Here is a 20,448-nt window from a genome sequence, read left to right as displayed (position 1 = left end):
TGTTGGCCCTGGCCATGCTGTGGGAGCATCTCAGCCAGCCTGAGCATGGCCAGGTCCCTGCAGCTCCTCAGCAGGACCCCATCCAGGAGGGCACAGGGAAAACGCTGCCTTGATGATCTCCCTGCCACCCCAGGCCTCTGCCCGTGTGTCACTCCCACTGCCGTCAGCGGTGACATGAGGTGCGGCAGTGGGGCAGGCGGCTGAGCGCCGGCTCCTGTTCCTGCATAAACACGAGGCAGGGAGGGGACCACAGGCAAAGGCAAACAGTTACTGATTTACTGCCACGCCGCCGTGCCACATTGTTGACTGTGGGGTTAAATTACCTGGAGACGGACCCCGGCAGAGCAGACGCCAACTCGTGACTCAGGCAGGGATCATGTCCCGGCCCCATGCACCCTTGGCCCATGCAAGTTTGCAAGATGCCTGGAGCTGGGGCTGCCTCCACCAGCAGCAAGAGCACATCACCAGGAACAGGGCAGGTTTCATCCTCCTGCAGGAGGATGGGTGCTGGCAGAGTGGCAAACGCTGATGTGAGCAGGGCAGCCATGCCAGGTGGGCAAGTTGGGCCCATTCAAACCATCCCTTGACATTGCTTGGCATTGCCAGGGACAGTGAAGTGTCCTGACCCACCAGATGTGTCATGGGAAGGGTATCCCAGACAGGCCAAAGGGACTGGGGTCATACAGCCCCAGTACCACCATGCCCTGGATCACTGGGAGCACATGTCAGCGACACTCCCTGACAGCCACTTGCACAAATGGTGGTCGGATGGTCCATCCGCATCCCCAGGGCTGTGGGAGGCTGTGAGGATGGCAGGGTCTGTGGGACATGGCTGCAGCTGGGCAGGAGCTCCCGTGGCTGTGGGAAGGTGCAGGGCAGCCCCAGGGCAGGCACCTGCCCAAGGCACAGGCAGCCTGGAGCACCCTTCACTTGAGGAGCAAGAGCTGGAGGAGAACAGTGGCTGGAGCAGGAGCAGGAGCTGGGTGAGCAGCAGTAGAGCTGAGCCACAACCCCGCCTGCATTGCTGCCTCCTCCCGGCCTCGGGGCATCAGCGACCCAGGCCAGGGGCTCCATCCGAGCTCCTGCCCGTGGCCGGGGCGGTGCAGGGTGAGCCTGAGCGGGGACGGGTCATGCCCCGTTCGCGGTGCACTCGCTCCCGCCTCGCTCCCGGCGAGCGGTACCGCTTCATCCCCGGGGCCGATCGCCCCGCAGGGCCGTGGCGACCCAGCTCGGTGGCGGGCTCAGTGCGGGGCTGCCCGGGGTCCGGCGGGCGGGGGCCGTGGCCAGGGGTGCTCGGCTGCTGTTCCTGCCGGGCGAGTTCTCAGCACGGCCGCCCAGTCTCCTCGAGGCTCCCCCTCCCTGGTCGGCAGCCAGCAGCAGCAGATACCTGATACTCGGGTTGTGCAAGCGCGAAGGGGGAGCCTGGCCCTGCCCGGCCCTTGGGAGCCACCCGGAAGGCCGAGCCCGCCGGCCCCACCTGGAGAGCAGCTTAAAGGCCGGCCGGGCGGCCACAGCGCAGCCGGTTCCTGCACCATGCCCACGGCCCGCAGCGTCCTCATCTTGGCGGGGCTCCTGGCTCTCTGGGCAGAGCTGTCGGCAGCATCCGCCCAGAATGACACCAGTGAGTATGAGCGCATGGCCCAGCGCGGCTCGTCACGGCACGCCCGGCGAGCGGCCAGCATCCCTCCCTCCCTCCCGGCCCCAGGGCAGCCGGCGCGGGGGCCGGGGCGAGCACCGTCCTGCGCCCGGCGCGCTCGGGCTCGGCAGCATCCCTGGACCCAGCCCTGCGGCCGGGGCAGCATCTCCCGGAAAGGGACGCAGCCCTCGCCCTGCCCGGCGCCGGCCGCCCCGCGCCTGCCCACGGCCCCACCTTTGCCTTGCAGCGAAAGCCGGCGTGTGCCCCAGCCCGGCGACGGACGCGGTGAACTGCACCGTGGGGTGCCAGTCCGATGGCGACTGCGAGAGCACCCTCAAGTGCTGCCCGGCAGCCTGCGGCAAGGCCTGCCAGAAGCCTGACGGTAACACTCCCTCCTGCTCCCGGCCGGGCTGCCCAGCGTCGGTGGCACTGCCACGAGCCCGTCCCGGCCGGCAGTACGGGTGCTCCGGGTGCAGTGGTGGCCGCGAGCCTGGGTGCACGACGTGTGTTCAGCTGCAGGACGGGGACTGGGGGCTGCATGGAAGCCCAGCAGGCTCGGGGTGTGCTCCTGCTGGGCCACGCTCACACATTCCTCCTCTCAGCGATGCAGGAGCTGTGTGGACACCCCTAAACGATGCTGAGGCTTGGGTGGAGGGTGGGGTCTGCGCCACTCCCCGTCGCAGTCTTTGTTGCATGCTCAGCCTTGTGGGCAGCTGCCAGCCCAGGATGTGGGGGGCACCGTTCTGTTGCTCACCACAACAGTCCTTCTGGACAGCGACCCAAGGGGATGGGTGCAGGAGTTGGAATCCACAGCTGCAGACAGATGGATGTGACCTGGAGGCTCCAGTGCCTCCATGGCTGCCTGCAGGACAGTGCTGGCTTGGCTGCACCACAGTGGAGGGCAGCATGGTGTGGAGCCAGAGCTCAGTGCCAGTGGCAGGCAGTGGGACAGTGGGGCAGGGGCCCCACACTGCTGGGCAAGGGCTGTTTGGGGGGGCCATGATCCTGGCTGAGGCCGAGGCTGGGCCCCCCTGCTATGGACAAACAGCCTGAGCCCTCCATGGCAGTTGTAGAGGACAGCAGGGCCAAGGCCTGCATCACATCTGCATGCTGCAGCTGTGCCTCCTGTGCCAGCCCTGTGTCCCTGAGAGGGAGCACCGGGCATAGGGACCATTGGGAACCGCTATGCCACGTGGCCTCCCTGACGAGTCCCCATCAGGTCCAGCTGGCAAGGAGTGCCAAAATGCAGATCTGTGGGATGGGGGAAATGCTGGATACCGTGGTGGTCCCTCCTCCATGGCAGACAGGGGCCAAGGCCATGCCCACAGCTTTGGGAGCTGCAGGGTAGGCCCTGCCCCCCATGCCAGGCCCAGCAGGTCTCAGCCATGTTCTTTTGCCTTTCAGAGAAGCCTGGCACCTGCCCACCCGTCAACCCGGGCATCCCCATGCTGGGCGTCTGCACCAACCAGTGCAAGACCGATGCCAACTGCTCCGGGATCCAGAAGTGTTGCAGGAATGGCTGTGGCAAGGTCTCCTGTGTGACACCCATCCTCCACTGAGGTCAGTTGGGTGCATTCCAGCCCCAGGGATCCCACAGCACCGGAGCACGGTGCCTATGCACCCATCCTGCTCACAGCCTCTGCTCCTTTGCAGGTGCAGCCGCCTCCTGCCAGCCCAGCCACAGGGAAGCTGCTGCCCGATGCCCATCCCTCATGCCCTGGCCGTGGCCCTGCACCATCCCCCCGACTTGGAGCCTTCAGCCTCAGTTTTCTCCCTGGGGTTCTCTGCTGAGGGCAAGACCCCTGCACTCTCACCAATAAAGCAGCTTCTCCCTGACACGCTGTGGCTGCCTCTCCATCCCACACCATGGCCACCTCTCTGTTCATGCTGTGGCCACCTCTCCATCCCATGCCAGGGATGCCTGGAAGGGCTTCACACAAGCAGCAGCATCCACTGACTCTGTCATGCCTGCAAGAGTCCTGTGCCCTACCTGGGGCTGTGCCATGGGTCCATGGCCCCAGCTGTCCCTGCACACTGGCTCCTGCACCTTGGGTCCTCCACCATGCTCAGAGCACAGCTGTCGAGGTGCAGCTGTGTCCCTCAGAGCAGAGGGACTCTCTGCTCCCTGCTCTGCAATGGCCAGGGGACAAACAGGCTGCAGTGTGTGCTCGTACACGAGCATCACCCCGACTCCTCCTTATCTCTGCCCTCCCAGCCTGGCCATAGCACCTTGCCCGCAGCAGAAGCCTGAAGGAGCCTTCAGCAGTGCAACCCAACATGCCCCGGTTCCATGCCTGCCCCTGCCACATCCCTCCCCACCTGCTCAAATCTGGGGGGCTCCTGCTCCTGTCCTGCTTTCCCCTGGCACTTCCTGCTCTCCACAGGTCTCCAGGGGCCCTGTTTCTGCTGTACCTGCCTGCTGCTGCTCCCAGCCCCTGGGATCACAGCATGTCCCTCCTGCCTGGGAGGGGCTGGCACCCCAAGAGCCCCCGCCCTTGGCAGAGCCATCCCCTGGGACTGAGTGAGCCCCACACCTTGCCCAGCACTGCCCAGGGTCTGGTGCAGGCTCCCCCTCTCTCTGCGGTGCAGGTGCAGGCTGTGCCAGCACCACAGCTCCTCAGCAGCTCTCCCTGCTCCACGTGTGCTCCCTGCTCCCTCCTGTGCCAGGAGGGACCCAGTGGACACTGCAGCGTGGCTCTGGGAGTGCTGCTCAGCCCTTGGCCCAGCTGCTCACAGGTCACCAGTGACCTGGAAAGGGAGCTGCAGATGTGTCAGCCATGGGCCACGAGCCCAGCACTGCCCCAGGAGTCTCCCCCGCGCTGAATTGTTCATGCCCAGCACTCCCACAGTCCTGGAACTGTGCTGCCATGAGAAGGAGCAGCTTGGCTTGGCCAGCCCCCACTCCAGCAGGGTTTAAATCCCAGCCCATTGCCCAGAAGCACATGGACTGCAGCGCAATGCTGGGCCACCGCACCCTTCTGGTGCTCCTGGCACTGCTCACCCTGGCCCAGCAGCACAGCCCCGGGGACCAGGGCACTGCCCTCACCCTCACTGCGTCCCCACACGGGGCCCTGCAGGGACACTGGACCCCCACTGCCTCACCTGCCCCCCCCAAAGTGGGTGAGTGCCCGGCAGGGGCGAGCAGAGCCCCTTGGCCCCCCAGACTGTACTGCCTCTCCGACCATGGCTGCCCTGGTGCTGAGAAGTGCTGCCAGATCGGGAAGGTCTGGACCTGCCTCCTGCCCACCACAGGTACCGCTGCTCTCTGCAAGGGATGCCAGCAAGGATCGGGCAAGGGGTGGGGTGTGGGCTGGTGCCCGTGTTGGTGCCCCTGGAGCAAGCCCTGCTCCCTGGGACATGGCTGCCTGGAGCATCTCCCTCTGCAGAGAGTCCGGGCTACTGCCCCCGTGCCGGCAGTGCCATCGGGCCAAACTGTGGGACAAGATGTTACAATGACACCACGTGCCACTCCGGGGAGAAGTGCTGCACCCGCGGCTGCTGCACCCGCTGCATGCTTGCTGAGCCAGGTGAGGTGTCCTGAGGATCCCCATGCCGGGCTGAGGATGCCCTGGGGCAGCCCCAGGGGTCTGCAGCTCCCATTGCACTGCAGGGGGGTCGTGGGCAGTGGGGGCAGGCTGGCTGCATGCCAAACCCTGAGCCTTCCCTCCAGCCAAACCGGGGTTCTGCCCTCGGAAGCGTGCCCAGAGGAGAGCTGCTGCCTGCCCCAACCGCTGCACCGACGACCGGGACTGCCCTGGGGAGCACAAGTGCTGCTTCTCTGGCTGTGGGCTGGCCTGCACCCCTCCAGACACAGGTACAGCCCTGCCAGCCCTCTCTGATCCCCACGTCCAGCCACTGGTGCTAGCCCAGCTCCCCCCCGGCAGAGCCCAGCGTGTGCCCGGCCCTCCTGGGGACAAGGCACAGCGGCTGTGCCCGGCCAAGAGTGCGGCTGGTGGCATCCATCCAGGCTCCAGGGAGTGTGTGCCACTGGCTGCGGCTGCCGGTGACACACGCCTGCCCTGGGCACAGCCCCAGCCCTCAGAGCTGGCCCTCAGGGTGCTGTGGGAAGGGATCCCCATGCCCAGCTCCTCCGTTGATGGGTGGGAGATGGCTCTGAGTGTGTGAAAGGCTGAACCCCCTCCTAGCCCTCCCTCCTGCACCCCTCAAACTGCAACCAGAGCAAGGGTTGTCCTTCACCACTCCAGCTACCAGCTGGCATCCCATATTGAGCTGTGACTGGTCTCACTGGGTCACACTGGTACGGGTGTGAGGCTGGTGACTGAGGTCATCTCCATGCTTGGGGAAAGACGATGGAGGCGCAGGACAGGGGCAGGATGGAGACTGAGGCTGTGCCAGGAGCGAGACTGGGGACAGAATCCCAGCACAGCTGCACTCTTCCCTGTCACCAGGGAGCCACCCTGCCGCAGTGAAGCCTGGCGTGTGCCCCATGGTGCTGCGGGGCTCCTTGGGGCCCTGCCTGGAGCAGTGTGACACTGACGGTGACTGCACTGGGGACGACAAGTGCTGCACCACTGGCTGTGGTCACATCTGCAAACCACCCACCAAAGGTAAGCCATCAGCACCCTGCGGGGACAAGACCCCCTGTGCCCCCTCCCTACCTGTCACCCTGACCCTCCGGGGGACAATGGGAAGCTGGGGACTAAGCTGCTGTCCAGTGGGGCAAGAGCTCAGTGAGGAGTCACCCCTGCAGGCAGGGCAGCTCCCCCACCCTGGAGGGGTGCCCTGAGCCCCTCACCCTTTTCTCTGTCCACATGTGCCAGCATGGCCAGCTCTCTGTCCTGCTGCAGCAGGGTGTTATCAGGCAGCCAAGTGCCTCCTCCTGTGCCTGCAGGACAGGGAGGGACTGTCCCCTTGGCCAGAAGTGCTGCCTGCAGGGCTGCAGCTGGGTCTGCATCCACCCACTGTGGGGCACAGTCCCCTCCAGCCTGCTGCCTCCTGGGTCCAGCCTGGAGGGGACAGAGGGGAGCCAGGGCAGGAGCACCACAGGGCCCCCCATCCCTCAGAGGAGGAGCACTGAGGCATCCTCACTGACCACCTCACTTGCCTCTTCCAGGTACATCGTAGCCATGGCCAGGAAGGGCTGCACCAGGAGCTGCCATTTCAGGGTCATCCTGCACCCCACTGCCATTGCACCCATGGGCTGAGCAGAGGTGCTGGTGCACCCCACGCCTCTCCCTGTGCTGGAGCCTGTTCCCTGGCAGGATGGCACCAGCATTGATTCCAATGCTTCTGGTCAGGGTCCCTGGCACCCCCAGCTGTGCCATTAAAGGCTGCCTGCTGCCTGCACTACCCATGGCCAAGATTCCTAGCAACCCTGCGTGAGGCAAAACCCTGCATCCACAATGGCCCCAGCTGCTCCACATCACTGAGACACAATAAACCATCCCACAGGCACCTCTGGGTCACCATCTCTGTTCTGTGCTCTGGTTCCCAGAGGCTCTGGCAGTCCGGGCTTCGTGCAGGCAGGGAGGGGCAGGCAGCCATCCCTGCACAAAGACACTGCCCGAGGGCAGGGAGAGGGTCCCAGTTCTACGCAGGTGACTTCCAGCCATCATTGTTCCATGGTAAACATCCTGCTGGGCCTGGGGGCTGCATGATGTCCCCTCAGCAGTCATGGACTGGAAAACCAGTTCCTTCAGATTCCTTGTGCCAAGGAAGGGCTCATTTGCATCCCAGAGTGTCAAAACCTGGTGGGAAAAGCAGTCACGGGTCAGGCCAGATGGAGCACCCAGACAAGGAAGGGGGCAGGGAGCATCACCCGTGCACCGGGGGCCACGGCAGGAGCTGCTTACTCGTGGCGCTGGATCCCAAGCAGTCCCATGCAGGGAAGCTGCACTTGGCTGAGGAGCAGCATCATGGCAGTAGAGCTGTTAGAACCCCTCGTGCTGCTCCCACGGCCGTGCCAGGACCAAGCCATGGGGTCTATCCACAGCCCCCACTCCAGGGAGCAGAGGGGTGAGTGGGGCTGGAAGAAAACCCAGAGAGGGAGCGGCAGCCAGCTGCAGCAAGGATGGGGCGGTGCGACATGAGGGGCAGAAGTGCCTGACCCCATCTGGCCTTCCCAGCCCCACAGGTCACCATGACCCCAAAGCAGGGCTTGGTAGAGATAAGCGGGATGGCTGGCGGGGCGCCGGCGGGTTCTGGGAACTGCCCCTCCTCCTGCCCCTCCTGCCCATAGCACAACCAGCTGCCACAGCAGGCAGCTCAACTTCACCTGCCCTGCCACTTCAGGCACCCCTGCCACAGGCTTTAAACCAAGCCCCAGCTCAGCTCCAGACATGCACAACATCCCCAGCAGCACCATGAGCCCAGGAGTTTTCATCCTCCTGGGCCTCCTCATCCTCAGGGCAGAGCCGAACGTAACACCAGAGGAGGGTGGTGAGTACCAGGAGTCAAACCCAGCAGCCGCCAGGCACAGGCAGCCTGGGAGCAGCTCCTTGCATCCCGGCCCCCATGTCCCTGCTGTGTCCCCTCTGTCCCTGCCCAGCATATGCTGACAGGGACCGTGTCCCAGCTGGCTGCAGCACCTGTACCGCAGCCCTGCTGCCTGGAGAAGCCTGCCCCCACCCCAGGGTGCAGGGGCATGTGTGCATGCCCTCAGCCCCGTGGGCACCCCCTGCACCCCATGGGCACAGCAACTGTCAGCTCCCAGCGGTACCACGTGCAGGGGCTCTGCTGCATCCCGGGCACAGACCCCTGCTGCCGTCCCCCCGCTGTGGGACAACACCCGGGGCGGTGGTGCCCAGCTGCGGCGTGGCTCTGCCCACACCGAGAGCACGGCCGGTGCCTCTTTGTTTGAAGCGAGCAGCTGCTGTTTGCAGTGAAACTCCGGCAGCGTCTGTTTGCAGCCCAAACACCCGGCCCCGCCGCGGCCGGACGGGCTCCGCCGCTGCCCCAGCTGGCAGCAGGAGCCGGGCACAGGAGCCAGCTGGAGCTCGCCTGTACCAGAGGCAGGGCTGCCCCAAGTTTCCCAACATAGCCAAGAGGAGCACAGAGTGCCAAAAGGAGGAGGAGGAGAAGGAAGAGGAGGAGACGGCAGCAGTGAGGAGCGTGCTGCTTGCAGTGAGGATGCCCGCGGCAGCAGGATGCTCAGGGATAGATCCTGACCTCCAGCTGCTGCTGGCTTCACCCTGACACGGCCAGTGACACTCCTTGTGGCACTTGCGAGGGCACACACGGGCTGTGCCACCCCACACCATGACATGTCATGCTACGCTGTGCCACACTGTGCTGTGCCATGCAGGTCTCGGTGTGGGGGTCCAGCAGCCCCGGGCCATGATGCAGAGAAGTCTCCAGCCCCTGGGCTGCAGTCCCTGCTCCGTTCCCTGCAGAGAGATCCACATCCTGCTTCCCCAGGGGTGGAGGATGGGGGGCTCTGGCACTGTCCTGACATTGCCACCCCAACGCAGGGGACTCCCAGAAACCGGGGTGGTGTCCACGGGACTTCATGCGCTGCTTGCGCCTGGAGCCCCCGCTCTGCACCAATGACTCCAGCTGCCCCGCCGGGCTCAAGTGCTGCCCCTGGGAGTGCCGGCTCCGCTGCATCCCCCCGGCAGAAGGTACGGCACGGCGCTGCAGCCGCCGACACACCTCTGTGCCGGGGCAGCTGGCACCTCTCTCCCTGTCCCGTTCCCTGTGCGCTATGGAGCAGCCCCCTGTGCGCTGCTAGCAGCTCCTGACCGCCGCTGGGATGTGTGGATGGGATGGGGCACAGGATGGGGCGCAGCCAGGGAGAGGCAGAGGGGTCTGGCAGGGGCAGGTTTCCTGGCGCTGCCCTAGGACCCTGCAGTGCAGCCTCACCTGTCGGCCCCTCGGCGCTGCAGAGAAGCTCGGTGCGTGCCCGGCAGCAGCCCCCGAGGGGCTCGTCGCCCCCTGCTCCTTCCCCTGCCTGGAGGACAAGGACTGCCTGGGAGCGCAGAAGTGCTGCCCGCTGGGCTGCGGCTCTGCCTGCCTGGAGCCGGCGCAGGGTAAGGACTCGGCGGGGCCGGCGGGGAGCCCTGGCTCGCCCCAGGGACCCTGTGTGACACGGTTGTCTCCCTGATGCCCTGGCCCCTGGGGCAGCACACGGTGCTTTCCCTGCCCCCGGCAGCTCCTGACAGCTGCCGGGAAAACCCAACGCCGGGACGTGGCCGCAGGCACCAGGAAAGTGCGGGTCATGGCAGGAAGCAGGGACCCCCGGGGCAGGCAGGGCGGCCAGTGGGGGATGCTGAATTCTCACACCCCTTCTGCCCTGTCAGACCAGCCCAAGCCCAGCGAGGGCCCCACGGTGCAGCCGGGACCGTTCCGGGAGCGGTGCCGAGGCGACGGCGACTGCCCCGACGCGCAGAAATGCTGCAACAGCAGCTGCGGCCACCGGTGCCTGCCGGGAGTGACGGCCGGTGAGGCAGGACGGGACAGCATGGGACAGCATGGGACAGCATGGGACAGGATGGGCAGCGAGGGCGGGGACACGGCTCAGAGACCGGGAATGACGCCGCGGGGCAGCAGCCACCATGGTGCAGAGCTGTGGCACGAACGGGACCCCTCACCCCACGCTCGCCAGGGTGGGCTCTGCCAGGTCTGGGGTGGGAACACACTGCACAGACCCCAGGTGGGCACTGGAGTGGGGAGGGAAGGGGACAGTGCAACCAGCCTCTGGTGAGGCCACCATCATGCTCTCATCCTGCTTCACGGTGCAGAGGACACCAGCCCTGCCCCGGTGACTCAAAGGCCACTGCAGCACCGGTGGGGATGCCTCAAGGACGAGGACTGTCCCCCGTTCCACGTGTGCTGTCACCAGCTGTGCACCAGGCACTGTGGGGCAAACAGCCAAGGTGAGGGGGCTGGGAGCCGCCCCAAAGGTTCGAGAGCCCCACGTGCCCGGTCCCCACGGCTGTGTCTCCAGGCAGTGGCACCGCAGCCACCCCGCTCCATGCCTGCAGGGAAGGATGGATTCTGCCCAGTCAGTGCCGGGCTGTTCCCCAGTTATGACTGCAGAGCCTGGTGCCGGCACGATGGCGAGTGTCCCCGCGAGGAGAAGTGCTGCCTCCGTGGCTGTGACTACGTCTGCCTGCCCCCGTCCCAAGGTGCCAGATACGGGCAGGGGTGTCCCCCAGCTCCAGGGACTGTGACACTGGGTGGGAAACACCCGCTGTAGCTGTTTGCACTCCCAGCCCCGCTGCCTCCTGCCCCCAGAGAAACCAGGCATCTGCCCGCTGGCTGAGGAGGCTCCGCTGGCCCCGTGTGGCACCCCCTGCACCAAGGACTGGCAGTGCCCGGCGGCTCAGAAGTGCTGCAGCAGCAGCAGATGTGGCTACGTGTGCTCGGCCCCCGAACCAGGTGAGGGACGGTCGCTAGAACAGTGATTCCACCGGGAACGCTGCCAAAGCTCCCGGGCGCAGGATGCGGGACGGCGCTGCCACAGGGCAGGCACTCAGATCCCCGGGTCAGGGCACCTCGAGGCCGCACGAAAGGAGGTGCCTGCAATACAGGGTGGTCCCTCCTCCTGCTGTCTCTTCCTGCCCCTCTCAGACAAACCCGGAGAGTGCCCAAAGGTGAGGCCACAACACGCGTCGGAGCCGTGCACGGAGAGGGACTCCTGCAGCCACGACAGGGACTGCTCCCGGCAGGAGAAGTGCTGCTTCTCGGGCTGCGCCATGCGCTGCACCCGCCCTGCCCAAGGTGAGCGCGGCAGCCCGGCCACCAGCACAGGGAAGCGATGTGAGAGCGGGGCTGGGACCTCCGCCCTCACCCGAGCCCCCTCCCCCGGCAGAGCACCCCGGGGAGTGCCCCCGGGCAGGGCCGTGCTGGGACCTGCGGCGCCGGCGCGGGAGGCAGTGCCTGGATGACAGCGTCTGCCGGCGACAGGAGAAGTGCTGTGACACCGGCTGCGGCCGCGAGTGCGTGGCCGTGCCCAGAGGTAGAAGGCACAGCCTGTCCGGGGGGAGCTGGCCCCAGCCCCCCAAGGGCAGCCAGGTGACAGCACGGTGGTGCCTCCGCAGACAGCGGGGACAAAGCTGATGGCCGATGTGTGGAGGAGTGCCAGGCTGATTCACAGTGTCCCCGGGGGCAGCGGTGCACCAGCATCGGCTGCGGCCACGTCTGCATGGACATCCCTGGAGGTGAGAACCAGCCGGGCCCTCCGGGAGACATGTGTGGCTGCCCTGGAGCAGCCCGTGGTGAGGTGGCCCAGGCCAGATGTGCCCCAGCTGGGTGATTACCTTGCAGGCAGAGTGGGAGTGTGCCCCGTCCCCAGGGAGGGGGGCACGTGCTTGGACCTGTGCGACTTCGACGAGCAGTGTCCCTGGGGCCACAAGTGCTGCAGTAATGGCTGTGGCCACGTCTGCACACCTGCCTCTCTGCAAGGTCAGCCCCTCACACCCACCCAGACCAGCAGAGACAGAGCCCAGGTCCCCTTGGCACCCACCCCGGGGCATCCTGGCCCTTCATGTCCCACGAGGACCCCTCACCATGACCACACTGGAACCCTGAGCTGGCTCTGCCGAGGCAGCTGTACCTGTGGGGGTCTCACACCCTCCACAGATATGATCTGCCCCCATTCTTCTTTCCATGCCTCCCCCACTTTCTGTGCAAGTGGTGAGCACACACAGCCTCAGCTGAGTCACCAGGTGACCGTGCTCCCCTGTCCACAGAGCAGGACACTGTGGCTGTGCCCCAGCCCAGTGCTGAGCGGTGCTCGGAGGAGTGCCAGGCCGACTCACAGTGTCCCTGGGGACAGAGGTGCACCCGCACCTCCTGCGGCCGTGTCTGCGTGGACACTCCTGGAGGTGAGGCACAGGACACCCAGTGTTGTCCCAGGAGGCGTGGGGTGTCTCAGCCAGGTGGTCCATGGCAGGGTGCTCTGCCCTGCAGGCAGAGCTGGAGTGTGCCCCATGCCTGGGGGCGGTGGGACCTGCCTGGACCTGTGCAGCCTGGATGAGGAATGTCCCTGGGGCCACAAGTGCTGCAGCAATGGCTGTGGCCACGTCTGCACGCGGGTGGTGCCTGGTGGTAAGGAGACCCCCAGGGCTAACCCCAGGTCACACAGGGTGCCAGCTGACCTGTATGAAGGGCACAGCCCTGGCATGTTCCCAGCTCAGCATCACTGTGAGGCCAGTTCCCACTGCTGCCCCCCATTGCTCTGCTCCCAGCAGATGCATTTGCAGGGCGAGGGGATCTGAAGTGATGTGGAGTGGAAGGGAGCTCTCATGGAGCTGGCCAGCATGGCTGCAGTCGTGGCCGCTGGCCCCTCACTCCTGCAGTCTCGTTGCTCCCTAAAAGCACATCCTCCTTTTCAGATGCTGTGTGATGGGAGAGCAGCTCCTCTGCAGCAGGAAGTTAGGGGACATGGGACAGTCATGAGCCCCAGCTGGCCTGTCCCCTCCCCGCCACCTCCAGCAATAAAGTGTGTGCTTGACTGGCCCCAGCTGCCCCATGTGGTCCTGGAGTGGCCTTGAAATCACCTGAAGCCTCCAGGGCCAGGAGGTTCAGCCAGAGTTGGTGCCACAGGACCGACCAGTGAAGCAGTGCAGACACAGACCCGAGTCAGGGCAGGGTGGGGACAGGCCCCACCCCAGGCATCCATCGAGGCAGGAGCTGTTCCTCCTCCATTCAGTGGCTTCAGCTCCTGGCCGGGTCATGTCGGCAGCTTGAGGCAGGGTTGGGCTGGGAGCCCATCCGTGGCAATGGGAGCTGCAGGGTGGTGCTGGGTGAGCCGTGCCATGCCATGCTGCTGGAGGCACCCACCGCCCGTCCCCATGAGGGAGGAGTGCCCAGAGGGACAGGCACTGTCTGCTCCTGCCAGCACAGGCAGGAAGGACCAGACCCAGACGTGCTCATCCAGGGACCCGTCCTTGTATTGTCACAGTCCAAGGGCAGGGACAGGCTCCTCGGCTCAGGCACCAGGCACAGGAGGGGCATCCATGCTGACATGGGCACATGTCCCTGTCCTTAGGTCTGTGAGCCTCCCAGGCAAGCCACAGCCCCCAGCACAGCCACCCAGGCCCACAGCCCTCATTGCCACCAGCCCGTGGTCTCCCTGTGGGGTCGGGGATGTGGCCACCAGCAGCAGCTTCCCCCAGGCAGGGGCTGTGCAGAAGCCACCACTTCCCAGGCCAGCACTGCCAGGCACCTGGAAGTGAGGGCTGGGGCATCAGGAGAGGGGCCAGGAGCAGCTGCCACCTGTGGCCCATGGCCCACAGCACACTGCTAGTTACTGAGGTGGGAACAGGCCTGGAAGCACTCGCCCTTGGTCTCAAAGTTGTTCCTGTTGCCGCCGCAGCCGCCGTAGATGAACTCCTCACACTGCTGGCTGGAGGCATTGAAGAAGAAGCGGCGGAAGAGAGCCTTGCAGTTCCCACAGACTGAGGGCAGGTAGCAGAAGTCTGCACGATCCAAAGGGGACAGGCTGAGCCAGGGCAGGGGGGACACATCACCACGCTCAGCGCTCTCACGCCCTCAGACAGCCCTGCACAGTTCTGGTCCCCTTTTACTGCCGTACCCTTTGTGGCAGCACACAGCTCTGCACACACCTGCCCACAGCCCTGCACACCAGCAGCTTCCCCATAGCACAGCGTGGTGACCCCCAGGGTCTGCAAGAACTCAGAACACCCCAGGGACATCCCTTCCCAGTTTGCTACCCCATGTCAGCCAACACCTCTCCCGTCACCCACCCCTGTGAATGCCACGCTGCCACTCCAGAGCCCCCCACTGAGTCCTCACCCAACACTGGCTCCTGGCATGTGTAGCCACACTTGCTGGGACAGCACTTGGTGACTCCGTGGCAGTCGGCATCGCTGGTGCAGTGCGAGCAGGAGGCACCCATGTGGCAGGAGCCACAGTCCTTGTCCAGCAGGTCCTCCACCTCTGGGATGTGGTAGCAGTACCCAGGCTTTGCTGCGGGACACAGTGGCCAGGACGCTGGTGAGAGGCACGCAGCAGGGGCCACAGCAGCCCCCCAGTGCCCCGGGGTCAGAACCCAGGCTCCCACAGTCCCACACTCGTAGGCACCTGGCAGCAGATGGGGCAGTGGGAAGCACTGGGCAACAGTGGCACCCCGAGTACCCCCACTCCCGGCCACACTCACCCATCCCCAGCTCCTCTCGTCCCGTTGCGTGCGGGGCCGGGCTGGACCGCCTGGCTAGGGGGAGCAGGGCAGCAAGGAGGAGAAGACAGCCAGGTGGCAGCTCCATGGTGCCCTGGATGGCCGGGTCTGGCCCCAGGTGTGGTGGGCTGGGATTTAAGGTGTGCAGGCGGGGCGGAGGGAGCAGGGCTGGTGCCTAAACCAAGCTAATACCTGCCATGCAGGTAATGAGCCACACCCAGGCAGGGCCCCAGCCTCCCTGGTGGCATCCTGGCCACAGCCCTCGAGCTGGGGGGACCGGTAGGACAGGCCAGCTGTCCCGGCACAGCCCTCAGGGAGCCCAGCTGGGTGGCAGCAGCACAACCAGGCTGGGCTGGGGACAGCACCAGCGTCTGCCGCAGCCTCCTGGGGACAAGCCTGTGCTGGGGACAGACATGGGAAGGTTGGCACTGACCTCTCCATTGCCAGGGATCATGACAGTGCCATGCCAGGGCATGGAAAGCTGCCAGCTCTGGTGCGGCCATCAGCCAGGGAAGAGCTGGGGCACAGCACGCTGCAGCACCGCCTTCCCTGTGCTCCCTGTGGTGCAAGTCCTGGGGAAAGGCTGTGCCGGGGGTGAATCCCTTCATCGCTTTCTCCCATGCTGACAGAGAGCATCCCGGGCACGACGGGCCCACGCACAGGGCTGAGCCGGTGGGTGCCACCTCGCTGCCAGCCATTGTGGCTGTGGAAGGCAGGTCCCGCTGATGCTGCCATCCATTCCCATCCCGTCCCTTTGCCGCCTCCTTCCTCGCCCTCTCTTGGTTTGGGGCCGTCCCCTTCACCCGCCCCTCTCCCGGGGAGCAGCAGCGCAGAGCCGAGCCCTGTGCCCTCCGGCAGACCCCCGCTCCTGGCAGTACATGGGGGTCCAAGGCTGCATCGCGCCTTGGTGGCCCCCGGGGCTGGCACACGGCTCGCGGCCGGTTCAGCTGCCGGGCGAGGGGCCCCGGGCGCTGAGCGGGGAGGCTCCCGCCGGTACCGGTGGGTGGGCGTGGGGTGAAACCTGCCAAAGGAGGGAGAAACACATTAAGATGTTCCCATTCAGCAAGAATAATTGTTATCCTAATTACTGCCGTAATTACTGTCCCAAGGGGGAAGCGGAGGGCGAGGAAAGCTCCGTGGGGAGGGGCCAGGAAAGTCGCAGTCGGGGTGGCGTTTGGAGGGCGGTGTCACCCCCCGCCCGCGCCCCCCGCCCACGCCCCACCGCAGCTTTTCCTGCCCGTCCTGTGAAGCCCCGGGATGAGGTCGTGTCAGTGCTCCCGGCTCGGGACACGGTGACGTGGCCAAGGACGCGTGGGGGGTGCAGAGTCAGGGTGGCAGCGGGAAACACACCCTTGCGCAGGGACTTAGCGGCCACCCTCGGTGGCCACAGCGCCAAAATCCACCGGGGCTCAATTTCTCCTGCTGTCTCCCCGGGGAATCGCAGCAGGTGATCACTGGACGAGCTGATGGCGTCTTCCAGAGCTGCCCCGCCTGTCCCTGCACCGGCAGTAACAGCACGGCCAGGCTGGGACAACACCACGGTGCATGCAGGGACGGTGCCAGAGATGAGGGGGGCTGCTCCCAGGTAGATGCTGAGGTTTCACATGACAGAAAACTACGTCCAGAGGAGGACCTGTGTCGTACCCCCTTGTCCTGCCCTGACACCAGGGACCCACAGGGGAAGCAATGGGCGCAGCCGGGAGGGCAGAGCCACCAGCCAGACCTCCTCTATGGGAAAGCAGTGACGGGGTACCCGGGGAACACCCAGGAATGCGGCACCTCCCAGGAATGCGGCACCCAGCAGGGACAGGGGCGAGGCGGCGCTGTGCCACGGGGATGATGCTCCTGGCCAGGCCAGGAGCGATGCCGAGGGGCTGAGCAGGAGCTCCGGGAGCCCGGGCCGCACTCACACGCACTCGCACACGTGCAGAGCGAACCCTCCCGCCGCTCCCAGGCACGGGCGCTCCCGGAAGGCGCTGTCGGGGAAAGCCCCGGCAGCTCCGGTGCCGTCCTTGCGACACTGCGGTGTCCAGGGCGGCCCATCCCATGGAAGGGACAGGGGAAGAGGCAGCTTGAGCACCGTGTGACGGGAAGCTGAGCACCTGGACACGCTGCTGGTGCCCACGCGGAGCCGCCGTGCCCTGTCCCCAGCGGCAGAAGCCCGTGGCCCCGGAGCTTTCCCGGTCTCCAGGTTTGGGCCAGCTGGGCAGCGGCTGGCCAGGAGATGCAGGGCTGAGGGGCTGGTGGCAGCGCGGGGCTGTGGACCGTGTCCGGTCACAGGACGTCCCTCGGGAACCAGCGATTGTTCCCAGAGGCAGAACAATGCCCGGAGAGCTGCCAGGGCACCACGGGCTGCTCCACAGCGCCCGGCCCGGGGAGCCTCCTCCGCTGTTCCACCAGGCCAGCCCCAAGGAGGGACCCCGGCCCTTTGCTGCTGCCTGCCCGTGCCTGGCTCCTGCAGTGGCACTGGCTGCTCTTGGCTTGTGGCACAGCATGGCTCTCTTGGGGCTGCGCGGAGCCCGGCACCGAGCAGCAGCACCTTCCTGCCTCCCCCGAGGCTCGTCCAGCCCAGCTGCCCGCGGGAGGGAGGGGACGGGAGGGTTCACGCTCGGATGGAGCGTGTCAGGTGCTGGGGCATGGGCCAGGTCATGGGCACCAACCTTGTGCCCCAGGAGGATTTAAACCCCTGCCTGTGCCCAGAGGCAGCCCCCACGCTGCCCATCCGCGCCATGCGGCTGCTGTCGCTGCTCCTGCTCCTGGGGCTCTGCTGCCTCTGGGCCCGGCTGGTCTCCCCAGGTGAGTGTGGGTGGGCACGATGGGCAGAGGTGGCCATAGGTGGGCATAGGTGGGCATAGGTGGATGTGGGAGCCAGTGGAACCATGCTGCAGGAGGGTGTGCAGCCATGGGCACAGTGGTCTCTGTGCCCATGGCTAGGAGCGCAGCATCCCACCTGTGCCATCTCCCCTCCATCTCTGCATGCTGCAGACGTGACCACCAAACCCCCCACAGCTCTCTGGGAGAGGTTTCTGGGGTCTCTGGAGCCCTCACCCCCAGGGTCCCTCTGTGGGGCTGCCAGATGTGCCCAGTCATGCTACAGAGTGAGGCCCTGAACATGGATTCCTGTCTTTCCCAGAATTCACCTAGCCCCCACCTGGACCTGGACCAAGGACCCAGGCTGTGCAGCCAACCAGACAGCCAGACAACAGCTGGACAGCTGGACAGCCACCCATGGAGGGCTCCATCAGCTGCTGGATAATCACCCAGCCTCCCAGTCCCACCTCAGCACCCTCAGCTCTGTGCTTACCATAGGGGTCTCTGTGTCCCCCACCCCCAGTAAACCAGTCTGATGAACAATGTCTGGCTCCTGCTGCGTCTGTCTCCTGGTGAGCCCCCACCAGCTTCTGAGGGACCTGTGGGAGGGATGGGGTCCCTGCTCAAGCTTTTGGAGGATGTCTGGGGAGCCTCAGGGAGCTGGGGCCACAGACCCTATGGGCAGGTTTCCTCTGGTCCAGAGATGCTCTGTGGGTCTGGCTGGGTGCCTGGGGCTGTCTCTGGGGGTCTCCCAGAAGGAACAGAATCATTTTGCTGTGTAGAGGGCCCTGCTGAGCCCACCCTGGGCAGGAGCAGCACCAGAGGGTCCCTGTGCAGCGACAGGGCTGGGCCAGCCACATGACCTGGCCGTGCCAGGCACTGACCAAGGACAGCTTGTCACACCCAGCCAGTGGCCAGTGTGGGGTTTATTAGGAAAGAGAAGGTCCTGCCCAAAACACCACTGGTGCCCAGGACCAGCCCTGGTAGAGTGAGGCAGAGGAAGAGGCCCCTGCACCCACACACTGTGGGCTCTCCTCACCTCACATGTTCCTCGTATACCTTCTGGCATCAGTCAACAAGTGTAATCACTGTCACCAGCACCATCACTGTAACCACCATCATCATCATCACCACCATCATCATCTCATCATCAGTGTTAAAGAGAGTTTTGACACCAGGTTCCCATCTCCATCACATAGATTTATTGGCACAGATCAATCATGAAATCTCGTAGCTTGAACTGCAGCCTCAAAAGGAGGACCCCAAACAAAGAAATCTCTGGGCAATTATACCCTGAGAGTGTAAACTCCCCATCCCTCACATGACAGTCCAGGTCAAGAGTCTTGTTAGGCTCTGGGGTCTTCTCACTCTTCATTGCCTCACTGTTTTGTTACCAAGTGGCTGCCACATGGTCATTTTCACACTCTCTGAGGTCAGTTTTGGTGGGGGTTTCACTCAGATCTGTGATCCATGTTACAGTACGGTTGTTACTGTTCACACACCATGATCCATGGGCTGTCCACTCCAGCTATTCATTTTTAAGTAACATTTAAGCTACAGCTTCACCTATTCTAGTATTAATGTTCAGATTGTCAGCCCTGGTTTTCACTACTCTCTGTCTTTCACCTACACAACACACCCAATATGGTTCAGATAAAGATCAACTTGCACCTAACAGGTCCGGCTCCTGATATCAAACAAGCACTCAGCTACTTTCAAATAATAGAAACTTTTCATCAGTCATGATCACCACAGTCATCATCACTGTTGTCATCATCATCACTGCCATCATCTGTCAGACCCATGGTCAGATCCAGGATTCCTTCCCTCCTCAGGCTTCTCTGGCTTCTCCCCCAGCACAGACCTCTCCCAGGTGCCAGCTTCCCCCCAGCCCCCAGCTTCTCTCCGGTCTCCAGCTTTGCTGAAGCCTCTAGCTTTTCCCTAGTCACAGTCTTCCCTCACATTCTGGGGTTTCTTTCCCTTAATTTGGTTTCTTGCCAGGGGAATTACTATCAACAACAGCAAATGTTTACACTCCAGTGGGAGTTTTTTGAAGGTATATTGTCCCTTCTCAAGGAAATGCCAATCTTTGTTTTCTCCTCTAATAAGGGGGCTAGAAAGGACACATCTTTCATACCCAGTGCTGCCATCCATGGGTGTGTGGCTGCAGAAATCCCATTTTGTGCTGCAGCAGAAGCTGGGTATTGTGGTCCATCAGTGAATCAGGGAGGGCAGGTGCTGCACAGAGCACACACTGCAGCCTCCTGGATGCAGGGCTAGGGCTGGCATTTGAGCCACAGGACAAATGACCCTGCTGGACAGTAGACACCAGGTTTGGCCTTTCAGAACATCGAACCCCAAGTGTTTCATTGTGATCTCTGAGTGCAAAGCCAGTGGCTGACATACACTTCATGCCAACACGAATTCTTGCCCAGGGGCCGTGAGTTAACCTGGGTGGTTTGGCTTTTGGCACTTGTTCTCTTTACTCCAGTAACTTTAACTCTTTGCTGACCAGGCTGAACACCCAACAACATTCTGTTAAAATTGAATCTCGTGCTCCCATGTCTATTAAAAATTGCATTAAATTTTGTCCAATAGCATCAGAATGTCTGGACCATTATTATGTCTGCCTTAATAGGATTTCATTGCCAGATTTCAGTCTGGCCTGGCTTACAGCCATAGTGCTCTTGCAGATCAGTCATCTAAATCAAATCAAATGGGGCCAGTTTGGAGTATAATTTCCCACTCTATCCTAAGGTCCACCGGTTTCTTCAGTTTCTCTAATAAGTCTGGTTTCATATTCAGGGGGATTTGAAGGAAACAAAGAACAATTTTCTCCAGGTTCACTATGGTCAGGGTTACCCCAAATGCTTCCAATCTCATTCTTCAGGGGATAACA

At 64.0% G+C, this 20,448-nt stretch overlaps 4 protein-coding genes across 4 annotated transcripts; 3 read left to right on the top strand and 1 right to left on the bottom strand.

Annotated features, from left to right (window-relative positions):
• The first annotated feature begins 1,435 nt into the window (after positions 1-1,435).
• On the top strand, positions 1,436-3,472 carry LOC119710418 (WAP four-disulfide core domain protein 2-like). The gene is made up of 4 exons (XM_038159422.1): positions 1,436-1,621; positions 1,884-2,018; positions 3,041-3,196; positions 3,290-3,472. Exons 1-3 carry the CDS (start codon positions 1,534-1,536, stop codon positions 3,193-3,195), a joined length of 378 nt encoding a protein of 125 aa, XP_038015350.1. The 5' UTR covers positions 1,436-1,533; the 3' UTR covers position 3,196; positions 3,290-3,472.
• A 1,274-nt stretch (positions 3,473-4,746) lies between these two features.
• Positions 4,747-7,021, top strand: LOC119710328 (whey acidic protein-like). Its single transcript, XM_038159291.1, is given in 5 exon segments — positions 4,747-5,163; positions 5,307-5,450; positions 6,064-6,204; positions 6,418-6,494; positions 6,496-7,021. Coding segments are annotated over 5 exon segments (921 nt in total). The 5' UTR covers positions 4,747-4,910; the 3' UTR covers positions 6,802-7,021.
• A 938-nt stretch (positions 7,022-7,959) lies between these two features.
• Positions 7,960-12,575, top strand: LOC119710395 (keratin-associated protein 10-4-like). Its single transcript, XM_038159390.1, has 11 exons — positions 7,960-8,035; positions 9,067-9,216; positions 9,481-9,624; positions 9,895-10,035; positions 10,336-10,470; positions 10,579-10,722; positions 10,832-10,975; positions 11,168-11,317; positions 11,409-11,555; positions 11,638-11,757; positions 12,289-12,575. The coding sequence occupies exons 1-11, from the start codon at positions 7,960-7,962 to the stop codon at positions 12,573-12,575; spliced, it is 1,638 nt and encodes a 545-aa protein (XP_038015318.1).
• Positions 12,576-13,556: 981 nt separating this feature from the next.
• On the bottom strand, positions 13,557-14,832 carry SPINT4 (serine peptidase inhibitor, Kunitz type 4). Its single transcript, XM_038159136.1, has 3 exons — positions 14,721-14,832; positions 14,357-14,530; positions 13,557-14,019 (listed from the first exon to the last, which is right to left on the bottom strand). The coding sequence occupies exons 1-3, from the start codon at positions 14,824-14,826 to the stop codon at positions 13,844-13,846; spliced, it is 456 nt and encodes a 151-aa protein (XP_038015064.1). The 5' UTR covers positions 14,827-14,832; the 3' UTR covers positions 13,557-13,843.
• Between the last annotated feature and the right edge of the window lie 5,616 nt (positions 14,833-20,448).

This window comes from Motacilla alba, chromosome 20 (assembly GCF_015832195.1).
Source record: "Motacilla alba alba isolate MOTALB_02 chromosome 20, Motacilla_alba_V1.0_pri, whole genome shotgun sequence".
NCBI lineage: Eukaryota > Metazoa > Chordata > Aves > Passeriformes > Motacillidae > Motacilla > Motacilla alba.
The sequence above is the reverse complement of the archived record's forward strand: the minus strand, read 5'-3'. Positions and strand labels throughout refer to the sequence as shown.